This window comes from Oncorhynchus mykiss, chromosome 32 (genome assembly GCF_013265735.2).
Source record: "Oncorhynchus mykiss isolate Arlee chromosome 32, USDA_OmykA_1.1, whole genome shotgun sequence".
NCBI lineage: Eukaryota > Metazoa > Chordata > Actinopteri > Salmoniformes > Salmonidae > Oncorhynchus > Oncorhynchus mykiss.
Window position 1 is genome coordinate 12,390,034 of NC_050572.1, and position 27,374 is coordinate 12,417,407.

Consider the following 27,374-nt stretch of genomic DNA (forward strand, 5'->3'; position numbering starts at 1 on the left):
TTGACACCGGAAGCTGAGTAACATGTTGTCTGTTGACACCCCGGAAGCTGAGTAACATGTTGTCTGTTGACACCGGAAGCTGAGTAACATGTTGTCTGCTGACACCGGAAACTGAGTAACATGTGGTCTGTTGACACCGGAAGCTGAGTAACATGTTGTCTGTTGACACCGGAAGCTGAGTAACATGTTGTCTGTTGACACTGGAAGCTGAGTAACATGTTGTCTGTTGACACCGGAAGCTGAGTAACATGTTGTCTGTTGACACTGGAAGCTGAGTAACATGTTGTCTGTTGACACTGGAAGCTGAGTAACATGTTGTCTGTTGACACCGGAAGCTGAGTAACATGTTGTCTGTTGACACCGGAAGCTGAGTAACATGTTGTCTGTTGACACTGGAAGCTGAGTAACATGTTGTCTGTTGACACCGGAAGCTGAGTAACATGTCTGCTGACACTGGAAGCTGAGTAACATGTTGTCTGTTGACACTGGAAGCTGAGTAACATGTTTGTTGACACCGGAAGCTGAGTAACATGTTGTCTGCTGACACCGGAAGCTGAGTAACATGTGGTCTGTTGACACCGGAAGGGGGTTAGACCTGACTGACACTCAGGCTAAGAGAGGAATTACCTCAAAGTGAAAAAATGAAACTCCAAATTAAAGCCCACACGCTCATTTTCCTCTCCTACACACACCCTCAGACTCACTAAGCACAGTGTGTGAGGTTGACAGTGTGTTTTTCAATTAGTTTAATTTGAGTGTGTGCAGTGTGTTTGTATGGTGTTTACAAGTGTACCTTTTACCCCTACTGTGGACACATGACTTTACACTTCTCCATTGGCCTGCATTGTCAACGTGCAGCTGGTAAAGCCACTAACACAGTCACTCAGTTGTGTCCCTTGTGAGCTGTGTTTGCTTTTCCACTCCCTTGACTGGACTGATATTTGGTTATACTATCATTAATTGGTTGAGAAAGTGACATAGTAGAGCGCTGCTCAGCTGTTCGCATCACATTGTTATCTTGGGTTAAGAGGCAGCGGTCAGATTGTAACAGTGGTGGCTGGTGAAGGGAGGATGGCTGATAGTAATGGTTACAATGGAATAAACGGAACATTCCGTTATTTCAGTTCCAACCATTACAATGAGCCTGTCCTCTGATTTCAAGTGAGACCAGGCTCCAGGTGTTTCAATGGGGATGCAGGGTACTTAGGTAAAGTGCTTTCTTATAGTAGAGAGCTAAGCAAAAGTGAATTCACTAGGGCCTTATAGAAATAAGGTGGACCTTGTTGCTAAGGTGAGACATTGAGCATTGCTTTGCCATGTGGTTGTGGTATGTAAGTGAACATAGTTATGCTCTTGATCGATGTTTACCAGTAGTGGACAGTTATGATGTAATGTCGTTGTTGTTGAAGTACGGTTGGAATCTCCAGTGCTGGATTGTTGTACGGTAATATGTGGTTGTGGTTGAGGTATGGTGAAGCTCTCCAGTTATGCCATGTGGTTGTGGTTGAGGTTTGGTCATGATCTCCAGCCTTGTGATGTGGTATTGGTCATGATCTCCAGCCTTGTGATGTGGTATTGGTCATGATCTCCAGCCTTGTGATGTGGTATTGGTCATGATCTCCAGCCTTGTGATGTGGTATTGGTTGAAGAGTGGTAGTGTTCACCAGCTATTCTATTAAGTTGTGGTTGGGGCATTGCTGTCAGAGGAAAACCTCCAAAAATGTTAACCTTTCAGAAAATTGCCATATTTTACAAGTGATGTCCGTACAATCACAAAACTACAGACAATAATTAGAATACAACTTCTTAGTCCTAGAGTCAGATGTTCAGAGTGGGAGTGACTGCTTTGAATTCATGTAAATATGATTCTTCAGACTGGCTCTTCAGACAGTAACCAACAGTTACCTGGACTGCATTTGCCATTTTTGCACAAACTCTTTTGACTCATCACATGCTGCTACTGTTAATTGTCTACCCTGTTACCTAGTCACTTTATCTCTACCTACATGAACATACTGTATCTACCTCCATAACCTCTTAACCCTGTACATCGACTCAGTACTGGTACCCCTGCACAACAACTCAGTACTGGTACCCCTGCACAACGACTCAATACTGGTACCATTGCACATTGACTCAGTACTGGTACCCCTGCACAACGACTCAGTACTGGTACCATTGCACATTGACTCAGTACTGGTACCCCTGCACATTGACTCGGTACTGGTACCCCTGCACATTGACTCGGTACTGGTACCCCTGCACATTGACTCGGTACTGGTACCCCTGCACATTGACTCGGTACTGGTACCCCTGCACATTGACTCGGTACTGGTACCCCTGCACATTGACTCGGTACTGGTACCCCTGCACATCGACTCAGTACTGGTACCCCTGCACATTGACTCGGAACTGGTACCTCTGCGTAACGACTCAGTACTGGTACCTCGTGTATATCGCCAAGTTATCGTTACTCATTGTGTTATTATTCTTTGTGTAATTATTTTTCTGTTATTTCTCTTGTTTTCTATCTGTGTTGTTAGGAAGGGCCTGTCAGTAAGCATTTCACTATTAGTCTACACCTTTTGTCAATGAAGCATGTGACAAATAAAATTAGATTTGATGTCAATGTTGGTAAAGATGCAGGACAAAGGTCTTGTCCAGTTATGTGACAGTACATGATGAGTGACCTTGCCTGAGAACGGACAACGTGTTGTAGCCCCTCATAGCGCTCTCCCTTAGTCTTTGCTAAGTTTTGGCTCCATGGGCTAATATGACCCTGACGCAGACAGACAACCGGGGTTTCTAACCCAGACAGTCACGATGTAACACATGTGAAAGAGCAGCGTTCAATCCCCTTCTCTGATGATGACATTAGCTGATGGTCTGGAGTGGTTTGGGACGTGTCTACTTGTCCCTGAGAGTCCCTGGTGTCTGGTCTGTGTCTTGCTTTGCCACTTGAGCTGCTACAGTCAGCTATGGTTTGGAGAGTGTGGAGTCTTCCTCTTATTAACGCCCTCTCTGTTTCTGCTCCATTTCAATGTTAAATAACATTCAACACGTGAGACCGGCGTCAAACGCAACTGGTGAGCTGTGTGTGTGTGTGTGTGTGTGTGTGTGCCTTGGTACATCGTTCCATTTGAGAGCTAGTGTGTTGTTACCCAGGTGTGGTTCAGGGGGATTAGTGTGTGTGTGTGTGTGTGTGTGTGTGTGTGTGTGTGTGTGTGTGTGTGTGTGTGTGTGGGTGTGTGTGTGTGTGTGTGTGTGTGTGTGTGTGTGTGTGTGCCTTGGTACATCGTTCCATATGAGAGCTAGTGTGTTGTTACCCAGGTGTGGTTCAGGGGGATTAGTGTGTGTGTGTGTGTGTGTGTGTGTGTGTCATGTGAGAATAGCAGAATACCACAAGGTTTGCGGTCTCACATGGACTTTAAGAGAATTCTCTCTAATTTCCTTCTCTTCTAAAAAACATTTTCTGTCCTGTTTTGCATTTTGGTAGATATTACTGTAAGGTCTTGTGTGTGAGCGTTATTTCTTTATTTAGGATATCTGTTTACATAAAATGTCATTGCTCTATGCCAGAGGCGTTTTACCGTTTTGGATGCTACTCAACTTTAAGCGTTAAGAATACCTTCGGTCTTTGTTCTGTGTAATGTGTATTTTACATTTCTTTCATCAGTGGCCAGTTGTGGGATAAAAGGTCAAAATATATGCATCAACATGTTTTGGGGCTAACGATATATGTGTGTGTTTTCATGTGTTTATGTCCAAGTGTGTGTGTGTGTGTCCAGGCCGGTATCAGTCTGGTGTGGGCAGAAGGCTGGTGTGGCCAGCAGGCTGGTGTGGCCAGCAGGCTGGTGTGGCCAGCCAGACAGGACTATTTAACAGTGTCTGCAGAGCTTTTCAAGAAAAACATTTGATAAACAGATTGTGAGGAAGTTGTGGAGAAGCAGACCTGTACGTGTGTGTGTGAATGTTCAGACGCCTGCAGGACTCTGGGCACTGAAACACTCGTCTAAATTACCCCCACCACAAAACCACACACCTTCAGCCAGCAAAGTACTCTCTCTCTCTCTCGCTCTCAGTCGCGTGATCATGTTTTTCCTGGATTGGGCTCCAGCTCTGTAGAGTATGAGTAGAGAGAGGAAGTCAGTATTTTTCGGTGAGTGCTGACACAGATTACACACAAACACACAAACACACACGCATACACACACACCAGACGTGACTAATTACGAGAAGCTTGCAGAAGGCTTTCAGAAACACAGCCACAACACGACCGTAAAATATCGGCAAACTATGTGCTCACTGGCACAAAACAACCACAGGGAAAGAGCTGAGCTACTACACAGAGCCAGATAGAATGGAGCCAACACCTTTTGAAGTACTTAGCAGCCACACCTCCTTAGAACCCAGTGCTCAGAACCCACTTTATGGAACCTGGTGTTTGGAACCTAAACGCTTTGGTCTAAGAAACCATAATGATCAAAATACAAAGTTCTGCGGAATTGTTCTGTTGGAAAGAATGTGCAGCTTTGGCCAAACTCGATCACAACAGTTTAGCGTCCAAGGCTTAACGAGGACAACTTGACGTATGTGGCATTGTGGGCTCCTGCTACTACTAAGTCCAAGACAAAGCCATAGTCCTCCAGAGACAATGTTAATAAAAACACTATAGGGTACAGCAACACAAGTCCGACTACTAATGATCACACCAACGTGAGGTCATCATCCATCCTTCAGAATGTGCCGGAGTGAACTGTAAAGATGGAGAAGAGGACGTGACATGAAAGAGTGGAGGCTAGCCAGAGGGAGGATATGGAAGAAGGGAGAGGGTGAAGACGAGCTGGTGGAATACAAGAGACTAGGGGGAGTTTGTGGCTCAGAAAGGAGCCCTGCAGTGTGGGTTAACCTGACTGGGCGGAGGCCTCTTCCAGGTTCTCTCGCTCCATGAGTTTAGCAGTTCTTTCTCTTCATTTTGTGGTGTAATTCTACCCCATTTTCGTGATATCCATTTGGTAGTTATTATGACCTCGTCTCAAGTCCCCAAAGGGCTCGGGAGGGGCGAAGGTTGAGACATGCGTCCTCTGAAACATGACTTGCCATGTTGCGCTGTTTCTTAACACACTGCTTGCTTAACCCGGACGTCAGTTCTACCAATGTGGAGGAAACACCGTTCGACTGACGACCGAAGTCAGATAACAGGCACCCGGCCCACAACAAGGGGTCGTTAGAGCATGATGAGCGAGGGAAATCCCCCCCTTATGGAGGTGTAGTCCCTGTCTCTCTGCTTCCTGGTTTATGGAGGTATAGCCCCTGTCTCTCTGCTTCCTGCTTGTGGAGGTGTAGTCCCTGTCTCTCTGCTTCCTGCTTTATGGAGGTATAGCCCTGTCTCTCTACTTCCTCCTTTATGGAGGTATAGCCCTGTCTCTCTGCTTCCTGCTTGTGGAGGTGTAGTCCCTGTCTCTCTGCTTCCTGCTTGTGGAGGTGTAGTCCCTGTCTCTCTGCTTCCTGCTTGTGGAGGTATAGCCCCTGTCTCTCTGCTTCCTACTTGTGGAGGTGTAGTCCCTGTCTCTCTGCTTCCTGGTTTATGGAGGTATAGCCCCTGTCTCTCTGCTTCCTCCTTTATGGAGGTATAGCCCTGTCTCTCTACTTCCTCCTTTATGGAGGTATAGCCCTGTCTCTCTGCTTCCTGCTTGTGGAGGTATAGCCCTGTCTCTCTGCTTCCTGCTTGTGGAGGTGTAGTCCCTGTCTCTCTGCTTCCTGCTTGTGGAGGTGTAGTCCCTGTCTCTCTGCTTCCTGCTTGTGGAGGTATAGCCCTGTCTCTCTGCTTCCTGCTTGTGGAGGTGTAGTCCCTGTCTCTCTGCTTCCTGCTTGTGGAGGTGTAGTCCCTGTCTCTCTGCTTCCTGTTTTATGGAGGTGTAGTCGCTGTCTCTCTGCTTCCTGTTTTATGGAGGTGTAGTCCCTGTCTCTCTGCTTCCTGCTTGTGGAGGTGTAGTCCCTGTCTCTCTGCTTCCTGCTTTATGGAGGTATTAATCCTGTCTCTCTGCTTCCTGCTTTATGGAGGTGTAGTCGCTGTCTCTCTGCTTCCTGCTTTATGGAGGTGTAGTCGCTGTCTCTCTGCTTCCTGCTTTATGGAGGTGTAGTCCCTGTCTCTCTGCTTCCTGCTTTATGGAGGTGTAGTCGCTGTCTCTCTGCTTCCTGCTTTATGGAGGTGTAGTCCCTGTCTCTCTGCTTCCTGCTTTATGGAGGTGTAGTCGCTGTCTCTCTGCTTCCTGCTTTATGGAGGTGTAGTCCCTGTCTCTCTGCTTCCTGCTTTATGGAGGTGTAGTCGCTGTCTCTCTGCTTCCTGCTTTATGGAGGTGTGGGAATGTTCAGGCATTTCACGGACAGGTTTGGGATTTCAACCTACGTCCTTTCTAATCATTAGAGAGCTTCTGAATACCAGCAGAGGAATACAGAGGGAGAGGGAGGAGAGGAAACTGTCCCATTTACACACTCTTGGATGTATCCACTTTACGGTTCACATATGTACACACACATGTAGACAAGAGCATAAACACACTCACACACAGCTTCTTCTAGTGGTGGTTTCCCCTCTTGGACTTGATCCGTGTTGTGTAAATATGTGGTGGTGGTAACATGAGGATGAAGCGATCATTCCTTCCTTCTGGAAATGAAAGCAAACAGGTCCAGCTGTCACGAGCTATGACAGGTCAAACAAATAGCCAGCCAAAAACACGTTAACCCAGACCCAGCCCTGGCACGGCCACTATAGCACCTGGGTGGGTCCAATAACACACACAGACACACACACAGGCACGAATTAGCATGAACACACATTCAGAAACACACATATAGTAAGCACACATACGCACACACACGCACCTAAACACACACACATGCACCTAAACACACACACACACACACACACACACACACACACACACACACACACACACACACACACACACACACACACACACGCACACACACACATATACGCACACACACGCACCTAAACACACACACACGCACCTAAACACACACACACACACACACACACACACACACACACACACACACACACTAATCCATGGATGTTGCAGCTGGAAGGGTTGAATAACATCCCTGGCTGACCTCTTGGCTCTCAACTTGGGCTCTTTAGTTTTGCACACTGGCGGTAGAGTTCTAATGTTAACCAGACTGACTCACTGGCACTAGAGTTCTAATGTTAACCAGACTGACTCACTGGCACTAGAGTTCTAATGTTAACCAGACTGACTCACTGGCACTAGAGTTCTAATGTTAACCAGACTGACTCACTGGCACTAGAGTTCTAATGTTAACCAGACTGACTCACTGGCACTAGAGTTCTAATGTTAACCAGACTGACTCACTGGCACTAGAGTTCTAATGTTAACCAGACTGACTCACTGGCACTAGAGTTCTAATGTTAACCAGACTGACTCACTGGCACTAGAGTTCTAATGTTAACCAGACTGACTCACTGGCACTAGAGTTCTAATATTAACCAGACTGACTCACTGGCACTAGAGTTCTAATGTTAACCAGACTGACTCACTGGCACTAGAGTTCTAATGTTAACCAGACTGACTCACTGGCACTAGAGTTCTAATGTTAACCAGACTGACTCACTGGCACTAGAGTTCTAATGTTAACCAGACTGACTCACTGGCACTAGAGTTCTAATGTTAACCAGACTGACTCACTGGCGCTAGAGTTCTAATGTTAACCAGACTGACTCACTGGCACTAGAGTTCTAATGTTAACCAGACTGACTCACTGGCACTAGAGTTCTAATATTAACCAGACTGACTCACTGGCACTAGAGTTCTAATGTTAACCAGACTGACTCACTGGCACTAGAGTTCTAATGTTAACCAGACTGACTCACTGGCACTAGAGTTCTAATGTTAACCAGACTGACTCACTGGCACTAGAGTTCTAATGTTAACCAAACTGACTCACTGGCACTAGAGTTCTAATGATAACCAGATATGTTCTGCATCATCTGAGTATTGAGTATTTTTTGGCATTTTGAGAATACGGTTTTGTTCTCTGGAATGACCCAAATCTAAGCTCTTGTGATGTCAAGGGCATGGAGCCTCTTCACACATGATCAAATGTAAACATATTCAGCCAGCCAAGTACCAACCCCTGCGCTACCACTGCTCTCTCTCTCTCTCTCTCTCTCTCTCTCTCTCTCTCTCTCTCTCTCTCTCTCTCTCACTCTCTCTCACTCTCTCTCCTCCTCTCTCTCTCACTCTCTCTCTCTCTCACTCTCTCTTCACCTCTCTCTCTCTCTCCTCTCCCCTCTCTCTCCACCTCTTTCCTCTCTCTCCACCTCTTTCCTATCTCTCTCTCTCTCTCTCTCTCTCTTTCTCTCTCTCTCTTTCTCCCTCTCTTCACCCCTCTCCTCTCCTCTCTCTCTCTGTGTGTATCTCTTCATCTCTCTTCTCTCCTCTCCCCTCTCTCTCTCTCACACAGTCCAATGACCAAACAATCATGAATATCTCAACCTCTCCCTATCTCATTCTCTCCATTCCAGTTGCTAGCAGCTAAACCTAGAGCCGGGGAGTCAGATGACCATGCTGTTGGCTCCTGTCTGTGTGCTGCTGCTGCTGGGGGGCCGTGTCCTTGGAGGAGGCTACCCCCCCATGCCCCAGATGAAGTACATGCAGCCCATGATGAAGGGCCCTGTGGGACCTCCCTTCCGAGAGGGCAAGGGACAGTACCTCGGTGAGTGTGTGCGTGTGCGTGTGCATGTGCGTGTGTGCGTGTGTGTGCGTGCGTGCGTGTGTGTGTGTGTGTGTAGTACGTCACCCAGTGGTTAAGGAATGCGGGAAGCAGGAGGAAAGGTTTTCACTGATTACCCACTAGCTTAAGCCTGCATAGCAGCCTCTGCCTGCAGAAGCCACAGCCAAGATTGAATGCATATGAATGCTTAGATGTGGCTTACAGAAGCTCTGGTTCAGAAATATAGGAGAGAAGAGATGAGATGGGAGAGGAGGCCAAAGAGAAGGAGGATGGGAAAACAACTCAGAGGAGGTTCTTAAGAGCGATGCCAAGGCTGAACCATTTTAAGGTCTCTGAAGAATCATACAAAAATCCTAAACCAGAAATGTTTCGGAACTCCTGGACCGGAATTAGATATCCCCGCTGTAGGGTTTTAAGCCGTATTTATATATTTCCCACAGTCCCTTTTTGAGTGAATTTTAAAATTACCAGTTGAATTAATAAATGTTTAGTCTTGTGGTCTTCACCAAGTGAGATCCTAAGTGTTGTTATTAAAATCAATTATTTTAGACAATATAGTGTATATTTTATAAGGATTTCTTCTGAGGGCCTAGTTTTACTCTAATACAGTGGCCTGAAACTCATGGGTTACAGGCCACATCAGGCCTCCAAGTCACATTATGCTGGCTTGCAAAGTGATGTGTAATTCCTATGGGAATCCAGCGAGAGTGGGAGATATCTAACAACTTGAATTATTATTCACCCTCAACCTGCATTAAGAATCGAATCATTGCTAGGGTTGGGAAGACTAAGAAATGAGTACCAACTTAAACATCTAAACTGGAGCAACCATTTCAGTAACAAGTGCAATAAGTCCAAGTAACCGACTGGAATAGTTTAGAACAATATATGTTATATAGAGTAGCATAAGATCAATTCAAAAAATATTGAAACAAACATTTCTAAAGATCAACCTCCAATAGAGCATGCTGGAAAATGTTTTAATGATGGGCGTGGTTTTGGTTTAACTGTGGTTATTAACACCAACACTGGGGTTATTTTACACCACTAAGTGTTAATTTAACTGAACTCTTTGCAGTGTTAATTTAACTCTTGAATTAAACACCAGACATGTTACACTGAAAAATCAACACTAGTTAATACTGGCAAATTTGCTGTGTGCTGTGAAACACATTTCAAGAACCTTTTAAAATTCTGAAGAACCTTAGATGCCACATTTAGAACCCCAGACTTAACTCAAAGGTTATTTATCGGGCAAGAGTTCTCAGAGGAACCTTATGTGCTAAAGGAGGGGATGGAGAGAGAAAGTGGATTGTTGGAAATAGGGATATTTTGATGATGATTGAGCCAGAGAGAACATTACATTCCCCGACAGTGAAAATGTACCTCTCTTCTAGGAAAACAGAGAGATATATTAGATTAAAGAAAGAAGCCAACGCTCCCTGTATCTTTCATTGTCGACAGATAGAGTTCAAAGTTCAGCACTTTGATTACAATGGTTAGCATGTGTATTGTAAAACTGTAGATGTAAGCAAGGTAATGATGCTCTTCCCTAATATCTTATAGATAGTGAGGTCAGATAGAGTTCTCCCACTCTATTCAACTCAATAGCCTCCCAAAAACAGTGCATTCGGAAAGTATTCAGACCCCTTAACTTTTTCCACATTCTGTTAGGTTACAGCCTTTTCTAAAATGAATTAAATAAAACAAATGCTCATCAATCTACACACAATACCCCATAATGACATCACAATACCCCATAATGACATCACAATACCCCATAATGACATCACAATACCCCATAATGACATCACAATACCCCATAATGAAAAAGCAAAACATTTTTTTTATACATATTTGGAAACTTATTTACATAAGTATTCAGGCCTTTGCTATGAGACTCGAAATTGAGCTCAGGTGCATCCTGTTTCCATTGATCATCCTTGAGATGTTTCTACAACTTGATTGCAGTCCAACTGTGTTAAATTCAATTGATTGGACATGATTTGGAAAGGCACACACCTGTCTATATAAGGTCCCACAGTTGACAGTACCTAACAAAAACCAAGCCTTGAGGAATTGTCCGTAGCACTCCAAGACCGGATTGTGTCGAGGCACAGATCTGGAAAAGGGTACCAACACATTGAAGGTCCCCAGAACACAGTGGCCTCCATCATTCTGAAATGAAAGAAGTTCGGAACCACCAAGAGTCTTCCTAGAGCTGGTCGCCCAGCCAAACTGAGCAATCAGGGGAGAAGGGCCTTGGTCAGGGAGGTGACCAAGAACCCAATGGTCACTCTGACAGAGCTCTAGAGTTCCTCTGTGGAGATGGGAGAACCTTCTATAAGGACAACCATCTCTGCAGCACTCCACCAATCAGGCCTTTATGGTAGAGTGGCCAGACGGAAGGCAATGCTCAGTAAAATGCACATGACAGACCGCTTGGAGTTTGCCAAAAGGCACCTAAAGGACTCAGACCATGAGAAACAAAATTCTCTGGCCTGATGAAACCAAGAATTAACTCTTTGGCCTGAATACCAAACGTCTGGACGAAATCAGGCACCGCTCATCACCTGGCCAATACCGTCCCTACAGTGAACCATGGGGGTTGCAGCATCATGCTGTGGGGATGTTTTTCAGCGGCAGGGACTGACCGACTAGTCAGGATCAAGGCAAAGATGAACAGAACAAAGTACAGAGAGATCCTTGATGAAAACCTGCTCATGACCTCAAACTGGGGTGAAGGTTCAACTTCCAACAGGACAACGACCCTAAGCACACAGTCAAGACCACACAGGAGTGGCTTCGGGACAAGTCTCTGAATGTCCTTGAGTGCCCCAGCCAGAGCACAGACTTGAACCCGATTGAACATCTCTGGAGAGACCTGAAAATAGCTGTGCAGCAACGCTCCCCATCCAACCTGACAGAGCTTGAGAGGATCTGCAAAGAAGAATGGGAGAAATTCCCCAAATACAGGTGTGCAAAGCTTGTAGGGTTATACCCAAGAAGACTCAAGGCTGCCAAAGGTGCTTCAACAAAGTACTGAGTAAAGGGTCTGAAAACTTATATAAATATCATATTTCAGTTTTTTATTATTTAACACATTAGCAGAAATGTCTAAAACCTGTTTTTGCTTTGTCATAATGGAGTATTGTGTGTAAATTGACGTGGGGAGAAAAAGCAATTCAATTCATTTTAGAATAAGGCTGTAATGTAAAAATGTTTTTGGAAAAGTGAAGGGGTCTGAATACTTTCCGAATGCACTGTACCCTGCTTTGTTATAACAGTCTTCACCAGAATATTATAACCATCACAAGATATTGATCCATCCAAATCCATTGTCATTGTCTTGATTTGAAGTTTGAGGTTGCCAGTAGCCTCTCCCAGACAGCCAGTAGAATATCACTGCCTCTCCCAGACTACCAGTAGAATCTCACTGCCTCTCCCAGACAGCCAGTAGAATATCACTGCCTCTCCCAGACAGCCAGTAGAATCTCACTGCCTCTCCCAGAGAGCCAGTATAATCTCACTGCCTCTCCCAGACAGCCAGTAGCATCTCACTGCCTCTCCCAGACAGCCAGTAGCATCTCACTGCCTCTCCCAGACAGCCAGTAGCATCTCACTACCTCTCCCAGACAGCCAGTAGCATCTCACTACCTCTCCCAGACAGCCAGTAGCATCTCACTTCCTCTCCCAGACAACCAGTAGCATCTCACTGCCTCTCCCAGACAGCCAGTAGCATCTCACTGCCTCTCCTAAACAGCCAGTAGCATCTCACTGCCTCTCTCAGACAGCCAGTAGCATCTCACTGCCTCTCCCAGACAACCAGTAGCATCTCACTGCCTCTCCCAGACAGCCAGTAGCATCTCACTGCCTCTCCCAGACAGCCAGTAGCATCTCATCGCCTCTCCCAGACAGCCAGTAGCATCTCACTGCCTCTCCCAGACAGCCAGTAGCATCTCACTGCCTCTCCCAGACAGCCAGCAGCATCTCACTGCATCTCCCAGACAGCCAGTAGCTTCTCACTGCCTCTCCCAGACAGCCAGTAGCATCTCACTGCCTCTCCCAGACAGCCAGTAGCATCTCACTGCCTCTCCCAGACAGCCAGTAGCATCTCACTGCCTCTCCCAGACAGCCAGTAGCATCTCACTGCCTCTCCCAGACAGCCAGTAGCATCTTACTGCCTCTCTCAGACAGCCAGTAGCATCTCACTGCCTCTCCCAGACAACCAGTAGCATCTCACTGCCTCTCCCAGACAGCCAGTAGCATCTCACTGCCTCTCCCAGACAGCCAGTAGCATCTCACTGCCTCTCCCAGAGAGCCAGTACTATTGCTTGGATCAAGGAACCTCAGGATTTATATAATTAGGACAAATATCCAAACATGGGTTCATAAGGACAAACTACTAGTAGGACAAAATATCATCAGAGACATTCACAAAAACCACCCACACAGAGAAAAAAACAGTATATCCATTTCTCCCTCACCGACATCCAGGTTGTATATTTGATATGGAGGCCATCCCAGATCGAGACAGGACAGACACATATATTTGTGTAGTAAAGCCTGTGCCTTATTTGTCCTTGGTGGGCAGTAAAAAGACAGTGAGGAGACTACGCCTCTTTGCCTTCTCTGGGTCTAGTAGGAATTGGCAGGGGTTCACTAGGTCTGATGAGGCTCTGATTGCCCACTGTTTTCTGAACTCCGCTGGGTTCCGCTAGGCCCTGCACAGTATGTGTGTGTGTGTGTGTGTGTGTGTGTGTGTGTGTGTGTGTGTGTGTGCTAGACTCTGGTAGGCCTTGTTCCTCCCACCATCTGGTTGCCGTTACCACTCTTTTTCACTTTAGACAGTCAGACACTGTGTTTGTATTTGAGTCCCCAACAACTGGAGGTTCTGGTTTTCAAGGGAAAAGGAAAGAAAGCCTGTGACGGGACATCCGCTTTTGGACTTTAAAGGTGCAATATGCAGAACTTGCTCTGCCATTTCCTGTTTGCAAAAATTGGAATAGTTCTCTTAATTTCAGTTTATGTGAGACAACAAGCAATGTATAGCGTAGAGCAGTGGTCACTAACCAGTCAATCTCCAAGACATTCCTAGTCGATCTCGAAGACATTCCTAGTCGATCTCCAAGTCATTCCTAGTCGATCTCCAAGACATTCCTAGTCGATCTCCAAGACATTCCTAGTCGATCTCCAAGACATTCCTAGTCGATCTCCAAACACGTCTTTATAAAACCTAACGATAAAGCCTTGCGTTCATATTTTTTTTTTTTAAATGGTTTTGTGTTTTTGGCGGTAGGCAGCCCTAGTGCCGGGAAGGCAAACTGTTCCCATTTTGAACCATTTCAGGTGTCAACACTTCTCCCTCGCTCCTCTCAGACTGACCATTAGATGCTCCCTCGCTCCTCTCAGACTGACCATCAGATGCTCCCTCGCTCCTCTCAGACTGACCATCAGATGCTCCCTCGCTCCTCTCAGACTGACCATCAGATGCTCCCTCGCTCCTCTCAGACTGACCATCAGATGCAGGCCATCAGTCCAGTAAAAAAAATATATATATATTATGCTCACTCAGCTGTGCCTCACAAGTAAAACAACAAATTATTATGCTCACTCAGCTGTGCCTCACAAGTAAAACAACAAATTATTATGCTCTCTCAGCTGTGCCTCACAAGTAAAACAACAAATTATTATGCTCTCTCAGCTGTGCCTCACAAGTAAAACAACAAATTATTATGCTCTCTCAGCTGTGCCTCACAAGTAAAACAACAAATGATTATGCTCACTCAGCTGTGCCTCACAAGTAAAACAACAAATTATTATGCTCTCTCAGCTGTGCCTCACAAGTAAAACAACAAATTATTATGCTCTCTCAGCTGTGCCTCACAAGTAAAACAACAAATTATTATGCTCTCTCAGCTGTGCCTCACAAGTAAAACAACAAATGATTATGCTCTCTCAGCTGTGCCTCACAAGTAAAACAACAAATGATTATGCTCACTCAGCTGTGCCTCACAAGTAAAACAACAAATTATTATGCTCTCTCAGCTGTGCCTCACAAGTAAAACAACAAATTATTATGCTCTCTCAGCTGTGCCTCACAAGTAAAACAACAAATTATTATGCTCTCTCAGCTGTGCCTCACAAGTAAAACAACAAATTAATTTCAAATGGTCTGAGAAGAACAACATTTGCAATTCAACCATAGCCAATATGCAGTGATAATGTATTGGGCCTATAGCTTACTGCACAAACCTCATTGCTACAGAATTGTTTTTAATTGGTTAATGTTGCATATGCTTACATTTCATATCTAAAAAAAATCTGAGCAGTAGATCTCGGCTTGTAATTTGACTCAGAAAGTGATCTTGGTTGGTGACCACTGGTGTATCGAATTATTGTACCATCTAAACCGCAATAAAACATATTTTCAAAAACCAAAAATATTTAATTTTCAACTGTTTGAAGTTGGTGTACTAAACCGAAAGCAAAAGATTAAAAAACAAACCCTAAGAACAGGAAGTATAGAAATAGCACACATAGAACAGATCTACCACTTCATAGACTTCCTTCTAACGATGATGACAGATGTATAACTCACAATACTATGTGAATTTGATCGGGTAGCACAAAAAGTGACATATTGCAGCTTTAACAAGACTCCATCTTAACTCCTCAACATTTACTGGACAGGTTGAACAGCGCAGAAGAGAACCTCCCTGAACAGTTTTTTTTTCTTCTCGTCAAGACCAGTATGTAGGGAATCTATACTGAACAAGAAAATATAAGCAACAAGTAAAGTGTTGGTATCATGTTTCATGAGCTGAAATAAAAGATCCCAGAAATGTTCCATAAGCATTGAAAGCTTATTTCTCAAAAATGTTGTGCACAAATGTGTTTACATCCCTGTTAGTGAGCATTTCTCATTTGCCAAGATAATCCATCCACCTGACAGGTGTGGCATATCAAGAAGATGATTAAACAGTATGATCATTACACAGGTGCACCTTGCGCTGGGGAGAGCAAAAGGCCACTCTAAATGTGCCGTTTTGACAAACAACACAATGCCACAGATGTCTTGTTTTGAGGGAGTTTGCAATTGGCATGCTGACTGGAGCAATGACTACCAGAGCTGGTGCCAGAGAATGTAATGTTAATTTCTTTACCATAATCCGCCTTCAACGTCATTTTAGGGAATATGGCAGTATGTCCAACCGGCCTCACAACCGCAGACCATGTGTAACCACGCCAGCCCAGGGCCTCCACATCCGGCTTCTTCACCTGTGGGATCATCTTAGACCAGCCACCTGGACAGCTGATGAAACTGTGGGTTTGCACAACCAAATAATTTCTGCACAAACCGTCAGAAACCGCCTCAAGGAAGCTCATCTGCGTGCTCGTCATCCTTACCAGGGTCTTCGTCATCGTAACCGACTTCAGTGGGCAAATGCTCACCTTCGATGGCCACTGGTATGCTGCAGAAGTGTGCTCTTCACGGAATAATCCCAGTTTCAACTGTACTGGGCAGATGGCAGACAGCATGTACGGCGTTGTGGGGACGAGCGGAATGCTGATGAACATTGTGAACAGATTGCCCCATGGTGGCGGTGGGGTTAAGGTATGGGTAAGCATAAGCTACGGACAACGAACACAATTGCATTTTATCAATGGCAATTTAATTGCACAGAGACACCATGACGAGATCCTGAGGCCCATTGTCGTGCCATTCATCTGCCGTCATCACCTCATGTTTCAGCATGATAATGCACGGCCCCATGTTGCAAGGATCTGTACACAACTCCTGGAAGTTGAAAACTTCCCAGTTCTTCCATGGCCTGCATACTCACCAGACATGTCACCATTTGAACAAGCTTGTGATGCTTTGGACCGACGTGTACGACAGCGTGTTGCAATTCCGGCCAATATTCAGCAACTTCACACAGCCATTGAAGAGGGGTGGGATAACATTCCACAAGCCACAATCAACAGCCTGATCAACTCTATGTGAAGGAGATGTGTTGCACCGCATGAGACAAATGGTGGTCACACCAGATACTGACTGGTTTTCTGATCCACACCCCTAATTTTTTTTTAAAGGTATCTGTGACCAACAGATGCTTATCTGTATTCCCAGTCATGTGAAATCCATAGATTAGGGCCTAATGATTTTTAAAAAATTGACTGATGTTCTTATGAACTGTAACACATGAACGCAACGTTCATTTGTGTTCAGTTTCTTTTACGTATGCTGCATTAACTTAGTGTGTGAGAAGGAGAAGAGGCGAAAGTAAGTGTGAGAGAGAGAGAGAGAGAGAGAGAGCATCGGATTCAATTGATGTTTGAATGAATTTCTCTGTCTATGCCTCCAGCCCTCCCTCTCAATTCAATTGACTTTTATTTTACTCTCTCTCTCTCTCTCTCTCTCTCTCTCTCTCTCTCTCTCTCTCTCTCTCTCTCTCTCTCTCTCTCTCTCTGTCTCTCTCTCTCACACACACACACACACACACACACACACACACACACACACACACACACAGTGGAGCTAAATAAACAGTAGCCTAACGACCAGTGATTTCTCTCTCAGCTTCCCATAACCAAACACAGGGGTGCAACTTTGGTTTTAGAAGTGGGGGGACAATTTACCCCACCAAAATTATTACTTTTTTGGGGGTCGGATAAACACTTCAAACAGCCTCCCCGACCACTCGGAGGCGTCCGCGTGGTCCTAAAGCACACAGTTGCCTCATTTTGTATCACATTCCAATGATAAAACTGGGGAGGACAGAAATGCAGTGAAAGTTGCGCTCCTGACCAAACATGACCCTAGCTACTGCATTTACCATATTCTTTGTCGAGTGCCTTTTGTGCCGAGAGTCACTGAAAATATTCTAGATCATTACATTCTACGAGGGGACAAGGGCTCCTAGCAGCCTCAAAACAAGTACCTTTCATGGCAGGCACATTATCAATAACTCACCATGAAACAACGACTGACAAAAGAATATTCCATCATTCAAAATCTAAGAAAAATCCGTAGGAGGATGTCAAATAAAATAAAATCAAAGTTTATTTGTCACAAACGCCGAAAAAAACTGTGAAATGCTTACTTACAGACTCTAACCAACAGTGCAATTCTAAAGTAAAAAATAGGTATTAGGTGAACAATAGTTAAGTAAAGAAATAAAAACAACAGTAAAAGACAGTGAAAATAACAGTAGCGAGGTTATATACAGTAGTGAGGTTATATACAGTAGTGAGGTTATATACAGTAGTGAGGTTATATACAGTAGTGAGGTTATATACAGTAGTGAGGTTATATACAGTAGTGAGGTTATATACAGTAGTGAGGCTATATACAGTAGTGAGGTTATATACAGTAGTGAGGTTATATACAGTAGTGAGGCTATATACAGTAGTGAGGTTATATACAGTAGCGAGGTTATATACAGTAGCGAGGTTATATACAGTAGTGAGGTTATATACAGTAGCGAGGTTATATACAGTAGTGAGGCTATATACAGGCACCGGTTAATCGGGCCAATTGAGGTAGTATGTACATGTAGATATGGTTAAAGTGACTATGCAAATATGATAAACAGAGAATCGCAGTAGCGTAAAAGAGGGGTTGGCGGGTGGTGGTTGGGGGGACATTATGCAGATTGTCCAGGTAGCCAATGTGCAGGGGCACCGGTTAGCGGGGCTAATTGAGGTAGTACGTTCATGACTGTAGAGTTAAAGTGACTATTTATATATGATAAACAGAGAGTAGCAGCAGCTTAAAAGGGGGGGTACAATGCAAATAGTCCATTTGATTAGATGTCCAGGAGTCTTATGGCTTGGGGGTAAAAACTGTTGAGAAGCCTTTTGGTCCTAGACTACGCGCTCCAGTACCGCTTGCCACGCGGTAGCAGAGAGAACAGTCTATGACTGCGGTGGCTGGGGTCTTTGACAATTTTTTTAGGGGCTTCCTCTGACACCGCCTGGTGTAGAGGTCCTGGATGGCAGGCAGCTTAGCCCCAGTGATGTACTGGGCCGTACGCATTACCCTCTGTTGTGCCTTGCGGTGGGAGGTCGAGCAGTTGCCATACCAGGCAGTGACGCAACCAGTCAGGATGCTCTCGATGGTGCAGCTGTAGAACCTTTTGATGCCAAATCTTTTTAGTTTCCTGAGGGGGAATAGGCTTGTTGGTGATGTGGACACCAAGGAACTTGAAGCTCTCAACCTGCTCCACTACAGCCCTGTCGATGAGAATGGTGGCGTGCTCGCTCCTCCTTTTCCTGTTGTTCACAATCATCTCCTATGACTCCTATGTCCATTCATCTATGATGTTGGCTACCTTTGTCCGTTCCTATGTCTATGAAGATACTTTACCTGAAGTGTTGACATGAGATGGATCCTATGCCAGCATAAACGAGGCCTATACCCTGGTTTTAGAGTTCAATGATGGATGTGATCAACAAGTGGTAACCTACATCAGCCATTCTGGACACACAGCCATTCTATTCTGGATTCACACGTCTTGTTGTCTTTCTATGGCTTGTGTAAATGGCAAGCAGCTACCACCACCTATTGGCCATGAAACTAAATTGCATTGGTATTACCTCTTCCACAAACACAATAAGTGGAAAATCAAGACACTTCAGTATTGCTCAATAGTTATTGCCTGTAGTTAAGTTAATTTAAGTACAAAATTGCCAGGAAATCAACAGAAATTCCTCTCTACTTTATTTTGATGATGTTTAATAAATGTATGTCATAAACTATAAAAAATAAAGAGAATCGCACACTCCATATATAAACTCCCAGTAAATCACCAACATTTCGGCATCACTGTGCCGTCTTCAGGGTGGGAGTTTAAATATGGAGTGTGCGACTCTCTTTATTTCATATAGTTTATAGTTTATTCGCCGTTATTCAGTACCTCCACACAAAATAATTGTTCTGGGTGTGCGCCAGCTCATGTTTTTTATTCTAATAAGTGTAAGTCAAAATACAAATTTATCATCAACAATGACAGGACAGACGAATGGGATGATTGTTGTTGTTAAATCCACGTGTCCAGTTCTAAACTCCCAGTGGCTACTTAATGGTGTTTACCTAAACCTCATACCAAACCAAGTGTTGATCTAAGCTACTGTGGGTCAATGCTTGTCAAAAAAAAACTGTTCAGTCTCGCTTCCAGTTGTTTTTCTTCTTTAGCCAACTTCCTACTAGATCAGCTAGTCCAATATTCAACACACATCCTTCCTCCATTCCATCCTGAATTCCCTGCATCATTGTCTTGACAAACAAAACTAATTAGACAATGACATGAATTTGGCAATGCAGATGCACACTGGCACTAACGTAGAACCATATCTATACTGTATGTAGAACCATATCTATACAGTATTCACTCTAGGTTTTTCAATTCAGTTTACTGTGACTTGAACGGAATGCCTCTTTCAATCAACTGTAAAATCAATTATAGTTTATTGCAAATCCAGGGTTATTGAGTGCTGTCTTAGGGACATATATACAAACCTTTTGTTCATCTATTTACAGAGCCAAGTCACTGACTAAAGAAAAAAAAACTGGGGCTATGTCCCAAACAGCACCTTATTTACCTTAGGGCCCTGGTCAAATGTAGAGCACTATATAGGGAATTTGGGAAGCATTGGAGATGTCATTTGGGATGCATCCTTGGAAATGTTTCATTTTTCAACATTTAAGATACATTTTGTAAGATAATGAAGGATTTGAAAGGGGATGAACAGGTAATCAATCACATGATCTTCCATTTTCTCCTACAGACATGCCACCCATGATGGACGTAAAGGGCGAGCCAGGGCCCCAAGGAAAACCTGGACCTAGAGGCCCAACTGGGCCCTCGGGACTTCCGGGAAAACCAGGGCTGGGGAAACCAGGTCTCAATGGCCAGCCTGGCCTTCAGGGGCCTCCAGGCTTTCCGGGCATTGGGAAGCCAGGACTTCCGGGTCTCCCAGGAAAAGGGGGAATTAAGGGGATGCCTGGGAATAATGGCGAGGTTGGACTCCGGGGTGAACCAGGTCCCAGAGGACTTCCAGGTCAACCAGGTCTCCCCGGCCCAGCTGGCCTGTCTCTTAATGGCAAACCTGGCCTTCCAGGTGGGAGTGGCCAACCTGGGCCTCGTGGAGAACCAGGACAGAAAGGTGGGCCTGGAAATCCTGGGGAGCGTGGACTCAAGGGAGAGAATGGCAATGGGAATCCTGGATTGCCAGGAACCAGGGGCCCCAATGGGCTCAGGGGCCCCCCAGGGCCAGCTGGTAATCAGGGCATGGGAAAACCAGGACTTGACGGGCTTCCTGGTCCTTCTGGGCCTAAAGGGGACCAGGGGCTCCCAGGAGGAATAGGAGAGCCAGGGAAGGCTGGAGGTCCAGGGCTGCAAGGCCAGCCAGGATCCGTTGGATTGGGCAAGCCTGGTAATGATGGATTGCCTGGAGGACCCGGTCCACTTGGGCCTAAAGGTGAGCCAGGACAGAGGGGTTCTCCAGGGTTTCCTGGAGGTCCTGGCTACGGCAAACCTGGTCTACCAGGGACAAAGGGAGACAAGGGCCTTTTCGGGGGACCAGGCGTCCCTGGAGATAAGGGAGAGCCTGGGATGGCGGGACAGCCAGGAGACATGGGCCCAGATGGACAACCAGGACCACCAGGAATACAGGGCCCCATGGGGCTTTCAGGAAAACACGGCATGCCCGGCCTGAAGGGAGAGTTGGGTCCACAGGGGCATCCAGGTCTGCCAGGGATCAGAGGGGACCAGGGTCCTGGTGGTATGTCTGGAAAACCAGGCATTTCTGGAGACAAAGGGCTCCCGGGCCCTAACGGGGCTATCGGAAAACCTGGGCCCAAAGGCGAGGCAGGGCACATAGGCCTGCCAGGAAACCCAGGTCTTTTAGGCAATCCTGGACCAAAAGGGGAGCTTGGGTTTGTTGGGTCTCCAGGACCAAGAGGCCAGTCTGGAATCCCCGGTCTGCAGGGGCCTTCAGGGCCAATGGGGCCACAGGGTATCCCAGGTCTGAAGGGCGAACCTGGGCTGCCGGGTCTTCCAGGTCTGGGCAAGCTCGGAGAAAAAGGAGTTCCAGGTCCCCAAGGTCCCCCAGGAAAGCCAGGCAACTCTGGACTCAACGGCAACCCCGGTCCTCCAGGGCCACCTGGGCCCCCTGGCCCTGCAGGAAACGGACAAACCGGGGTGGCTGGGCTAACAGATTCAGGGCTGGGTGGGGACGAGGTACCAGACGGGAGGAACGGAAAACCACAGTTTGGCCGTGCAGATCTCTCCGCCACCCTGGCACCTGCTTTTACCGCCATCCTCACCACAGCCTTCCCTCCCTCTGGGACGCCCATCAAGTTCGACAGGACCCTGTACAACGGGCAGAATGCCTACAACCCTGCCACCGGTATCTTCACCAGCCCCATGTCTGGCGTCTACTACTTTGCCTACCACGTGCACGTAAAGGGATTCAGTCTGTGGGTGGCACTGTACAAGAACTATGTTCCAGCCACATATACCTACGACGAGTACAAGAAGGGCTACATGGACCAGGCGTCCGGTAGTGCCGTCCTTGAGCTGAAGGAGAACGACCAGGTGTGGATGCAGATGCCCTCGGATCAGGCTAACGGGCTCTACTCCACCGAATACATCCACTCGTCCTTCTCAGGGTTCCTGCTCTGTCCCACATAATGGCCTGCTAGTCAACTATCACCTAGGGTGCCTTCTGATGTCCCTGTATCAAAACACCGGCAGCCAGAATAACACCACCTGTATAATGTTATCATCAACAACATCAACAACGACAGGAAAAGACGTTGTGAACGGAAGATGGAGAATTAAAAAGCAGGAGAAGGATACTTCATGCTGTGCTCTGTTTTTATCTCTTTCTTTAAAATGTCAGTTTTTTTATTTTTACGTGTTTGTTTTTTTAGCTTATATTATTATAATTATTATTATTATTGTCATAATTGTTATTATTATTATTTTGTCATCGTTGTCTGTATTGTTGTTGTTTATTGGATTCGGACTATTAAGTGCCTTACTTTGTCTAAGTAACAGTTATTATGCTGCGTTCATAACTATTTGGGAAGGTGGTAAATACCATTTGGATGCAATCACGTTCTTTGAACTCATTGAGAAACGGCGATTGGCTAACAGCTATCGTGCTTGTAAAATATTATAGTGTTTAAAACCATATTAATAGCTTGCTTTTTATAAATAATGTTTTGTTGTTGCATTTAACTGTCATAAATACTGTTATAATTTCCTTAGTAGGTGACGTTGGAAGTCAGCATGTGGGAGAAGTCGGAGCTCAGCGATGATAGACGAGTTTCCCACTAGTAATTACCAGTTAGAGGAGCGTTAAAGTGTTTTTTTTCCCCCAGTCGTGTGTGGTAAATACCACCTTCCCACTTGGTTATGAACGTAGCATTCGACCTACCCATGTGACTGCACATCCTACCCAAATGCTCTGACATCAGTAGGATTAAATCGTCAGAACCTGGGGCTCTGATTGGTTCCCCTGGCTGCAGTCACTTCCTGCACAAAAAACTCCCATTTCCTTCTGTGTGCGCGTCCTTCCTATTTAAATCAATATTTCACATAAAGATGTACCATTACACATACAGTATGAAGAGTATATTCAATAAACAATTCCTTACGTGAAATAATATCCAATACTTTTCACTTTACTTTAAAAAAATGTTTTTTAAATACCTGTTATAGGGATCGATGGATCATTGTTTATCAGTACGCTCTGATGTTTTGACAGTCAACTTCTAGTTGTCTGTTGGGTGCTAATTTTCTGGTTCTATGAGAGGCCGGTGCTGAAAGCAATGCTGGTCATTCTAGAAGGTGACGGTTTTGGATCATGGCTATGACTTGACCAATAAGAAGTCATTGCTGGTCATTCTAGAAGGTGACGGTTTTGGATCATGGCTATGACTTGACCAATAAGAAGTCATTGCTGGTCATTCTAGAAGGTGACGGTTTTGGATCCTGGCTATGACTTGACCAATAAGAAGTCATTGCTGGTCATTCTAGAAGGTGACGGTTTTGGATCATGGCTATGACTTGACCAATAAGAAGTCATTGCTGGTCATTCTAGAAGGTGACGGTTTTGGATCCTGGCTATGACTTGACCAATAAGAAGTCATTGCTCTATCCAACTTGTGTAAGATCCACACAAAGCAGGGGACACATAGAGACAGCAGTATTAAACATCCAAGAGTAACCATGCTTTCCCCCGTTTCCTCTTCTTTGACAAAGCATCAATAGTAACCAGTAACCTAAAGAATTATAAATACTGTATATAGAACACATTAAATAGACAAATAAATAAATATATGAATAAATGTGTAAGTTAATCATTATATTAATAAATACATTATGCGTCAGCTAACAGACAGAAATTGTGGGCCAAATGCGTTCGGATCAATGGCATGTTTCCCTGCATCGATCCATTCTGTGGGTATTCCCATTTACTACCTGCATTGCAGCTCCCATGTCACCCTCATTGGGTGCTCTATGGCACACACATATTGATGACATCACTGCTTCTTGTGTCCGCTAACGCCATGGCTGCGGCCGAGCAATCAATGCCCTAGTACCTTTCACATTAACATTTAGAGTGAACGTTCTGAGGGATAGCTCACATTAAAAGCCTCATTCTGTCTACAAACTACAAAGCACATCACAACTACAAATCACATTAACAACTGGCTAAAGGCCATCCAACCTGTTTCTACAGAGTAACCCTTTCAAGGTTCAGATGAAACCCAATGGGTGCATTGGGTGCAGTTCAAATGATCTTACACAACGCTCCCAGTATTTGGTGCTATAGTTATTATCTCATTGTGATGATAAATGTACAGTAACAATGTATAATCCTCCATAAGCCTCAGTATAACATAAAGGCTATACATTCATTTTCCACCTAATGATACATCCACAACTAAAATGGTTTGTCCATTGCTTGGTTAAATGGAACAACTGATGTTGCCACAGTGTATTCCTATTGGAAGTCTTGTGACAGGATATGAAAGGTTAACTTTTGGAAATGACCATACATGAATCTCCATAATAAGTCATGAGAGAGAGAGAGAGAGAGAGAGAGAGAGAGAGAGAGAGAGAGAGAGAGAGAGAGAGAGAGAGAGAGAAAGAGAGAGAGAGAGAGAGAGAGAGAGAGAGAGAGAGAGAGAGAGAGAGAGAGAGAGAGAGAGAGAGAGAGAGAAAGGGAGAGAGAGAGAGAGAGAGAGAGAGAGAGAGAGAGAGAGAGAGAGAGAGACTGACAGAGAGGGAGGGAGGGAGGGAGGGAGGGAGGGAGGGAGGGAGGGAGGGAGTGAGAGAGAGGCCCTGTGGTTGTGAAATTGTTATTGCATAACAGTTAACATGGCTCTGTTATTTCTGGGAGAAACGGTGGGACAAAGGTGAGAAGGGTGTTTGCTGTGTGAGTTCTCCTAGTGCAGTACAGTGTTTCTGTCTGTATCTATTTTTTAACTTCCAGCCGTTAACACTTTATCTGGGTGAAAGATGAACTTCAGAGACCATGGAACATGCTTTCTGAGTCATGCACTTCTAGTTAATACTCCACCACAGTTTTGAATTGAAGATCTGATGTGGTTCAAATAGGACATGTGTGTCATCATGAAGGTTACCTAAATGCACATGTATGGTCCTATAGCTTGGTCAATGTCGCAAAGAGAAGAATTTGGTTTGGTAGTAGTAGTAGTGGGCTACACATCATGCAAAGAGAAGAATTTGGTTTGGTAGTAGTAGTAGTGGGCTACACATCATGCAAAGAGAAGAATTTGGTTTGGTAGTAGTAGTAGTGGGCTACACATCATGCAAAGAGAAGAATTTGGTTTGGTAGTAGTAGTGGGCTACACATCATGCAAAGAGAAGAAACGTCAAATAGACACGTGGGAAATGTATTCAAAGTAAGACGACAGTAATGTTGGAATAAAAACATGAAGGTTTATCGTGAAGACCTTGATTTTCCAGTGACCTTGGGCTCAAGGTTATATCATACAGTATATCACACTCCCTTGCTGTAAGTTCAATGTAGGGGCATCATATAGTATGTTTCCATCATTAGATATATTTACTATTTGTCATCAATGGTGAGAATACACCATTTAGACTGCCCTGATGCTATTCATGGAGGATATAGCAGAATGGTAGGTAGCACCCATTTATTTTCCTAGATTTTGAGTTATCTTTCTGTAACAATACCCAAGAGTAGAAGTTGTATTCAGATTGAGAACCTGAGGCCAACATTCATTCACAATGGTTATCCAGGTTCCTGTGGTAAATAAGAAGAATAATTAACGTAGGGATATTAATACAATTGCTGTATAGCTGTGTCTAAAGAATGATGCTTTTGAAATGTTCTGGAGAAACGGTCATCGGTTTTGACTGAGTTGAGCCTCGTGTCTCACGTTCAGTGTTTTAGGTTTATCCAATGCACTCTCACTAGTCTCGGTGCCCCTAATCCTCTCATCAGAACCTGAACATCCTTAAGCAAAGTTTGTGTATCATTACTGTTGTGTAAGTCTACTAGACAATTCAAGACTTGTTCTTGTTATGTACTGTATTCCAGACATTCGGAAAGCCATTTTTGAGTGGTGTGGTCGGACAGACTGTTACTCTCCTTTTGTCTATTCCTTGTCATAGACAATGTCACTTGGTTTCAGAGCTTGCAGTGTGTGCAAATAATTTTTCCCAAATGTACTGCCTTGATCATAAACTGATTAGACTTGTTTTCTATTCAATGATTAAAAAAACTATAAAAAATACGCCTTGCTTCGGTTTTAAGGGATATTTGTTTGTTATAGTTTGGAGATAGATGTTATAGTTTGGAGATAGATGTTATAGTTTGGAGATAGATGTTATAGTTTGGAGATAGATGTTATAGTTTGGAGATAGATGTTATAGTTTGGAGATAGATACAAATGAGATGGATACAAATGGGCATTTTAATTTGCACATGACCTTAATGAAGATGTCTTTATACATTTGTGATAATTTAACTGTAACGCCAAAACCGCCCACCGAAGCCTAGATGGTATAAATGGTATTTAACAGCGTTGAACGAGATCATTTAGAACACCTAGTTAGCATTCTAGCATTGTTCATGAAGGATTCTTTTTGTGGATTTTAAAAAAACATGCTTTTTTTGTGTAATGTACAATGTATCAACCTATAGGATTTTTTGTTGTCTTATACATGGCTATTGTGTGCCCTCTATGCAATATGGGTATAAAATGCACTCTTTTTGATTGGAAATGTTTTGTCTGCTTATACAAAATCTACAGTACTTGATTGTATTGATACCAAAACAATAAATACTTTATTGTATATCTGTGTTGATTTTTGTCTAGATTTCACATCCATGTGAAACACACATCACATTTGGTTACAGGGAGTATTAGTAGTGTATGCTTACTGTGTCTGGGGCTTAGTATAAAAGACTGTACATAGGCTATCCAATTTGCTCTCAGAATGGTATGTACTGTACCAATGAAGATATTGGCCTCAAGTCATTCTGGAGAATAACCAGTAATGTGTATGGTGTCTTATCTAGGA

The 27,374-nt window shown here is 44.5% G+C and overlaps 1 protein-coding gene across 2 annotated transcripts in view; it reads left to right on the forward strand.

Annotated features, from left to right (window-relative positions):
• col8a2 (collagen, type VIII, alpha 2) overlaps window positions 1–24,116 on the forward strand; it is a 91,279-nt gene extending 67,163 nt beyond the window's left edge. Inside the window, exons 2-4 of one of the 2 annotated variants that reach the window (XR_005041309.1) lie at window positions 8,570–8,760; window positions 20,572–23,642; window positions 23,707–24,116. Coding sequence is in view for 1 of the 2 variants with exons in the window: in XM_021559856.2 (XP_021415531.2) it covers window positions 8,604–8,760; window positions 20,572–22,478 (2,064 nt within the window). In the remaining variant the exon portion in view is untranslated. Of the gene's footprint in view, window positions 1–8,569; window positions 8,761–20,571 lie in introns of both variants that reach the window. The other variant, XM_021559856.2, reaches the window with a different exon arrangement.
• Window positions 24,117–27,374: the final 3,258 nt, after the last annotated feature.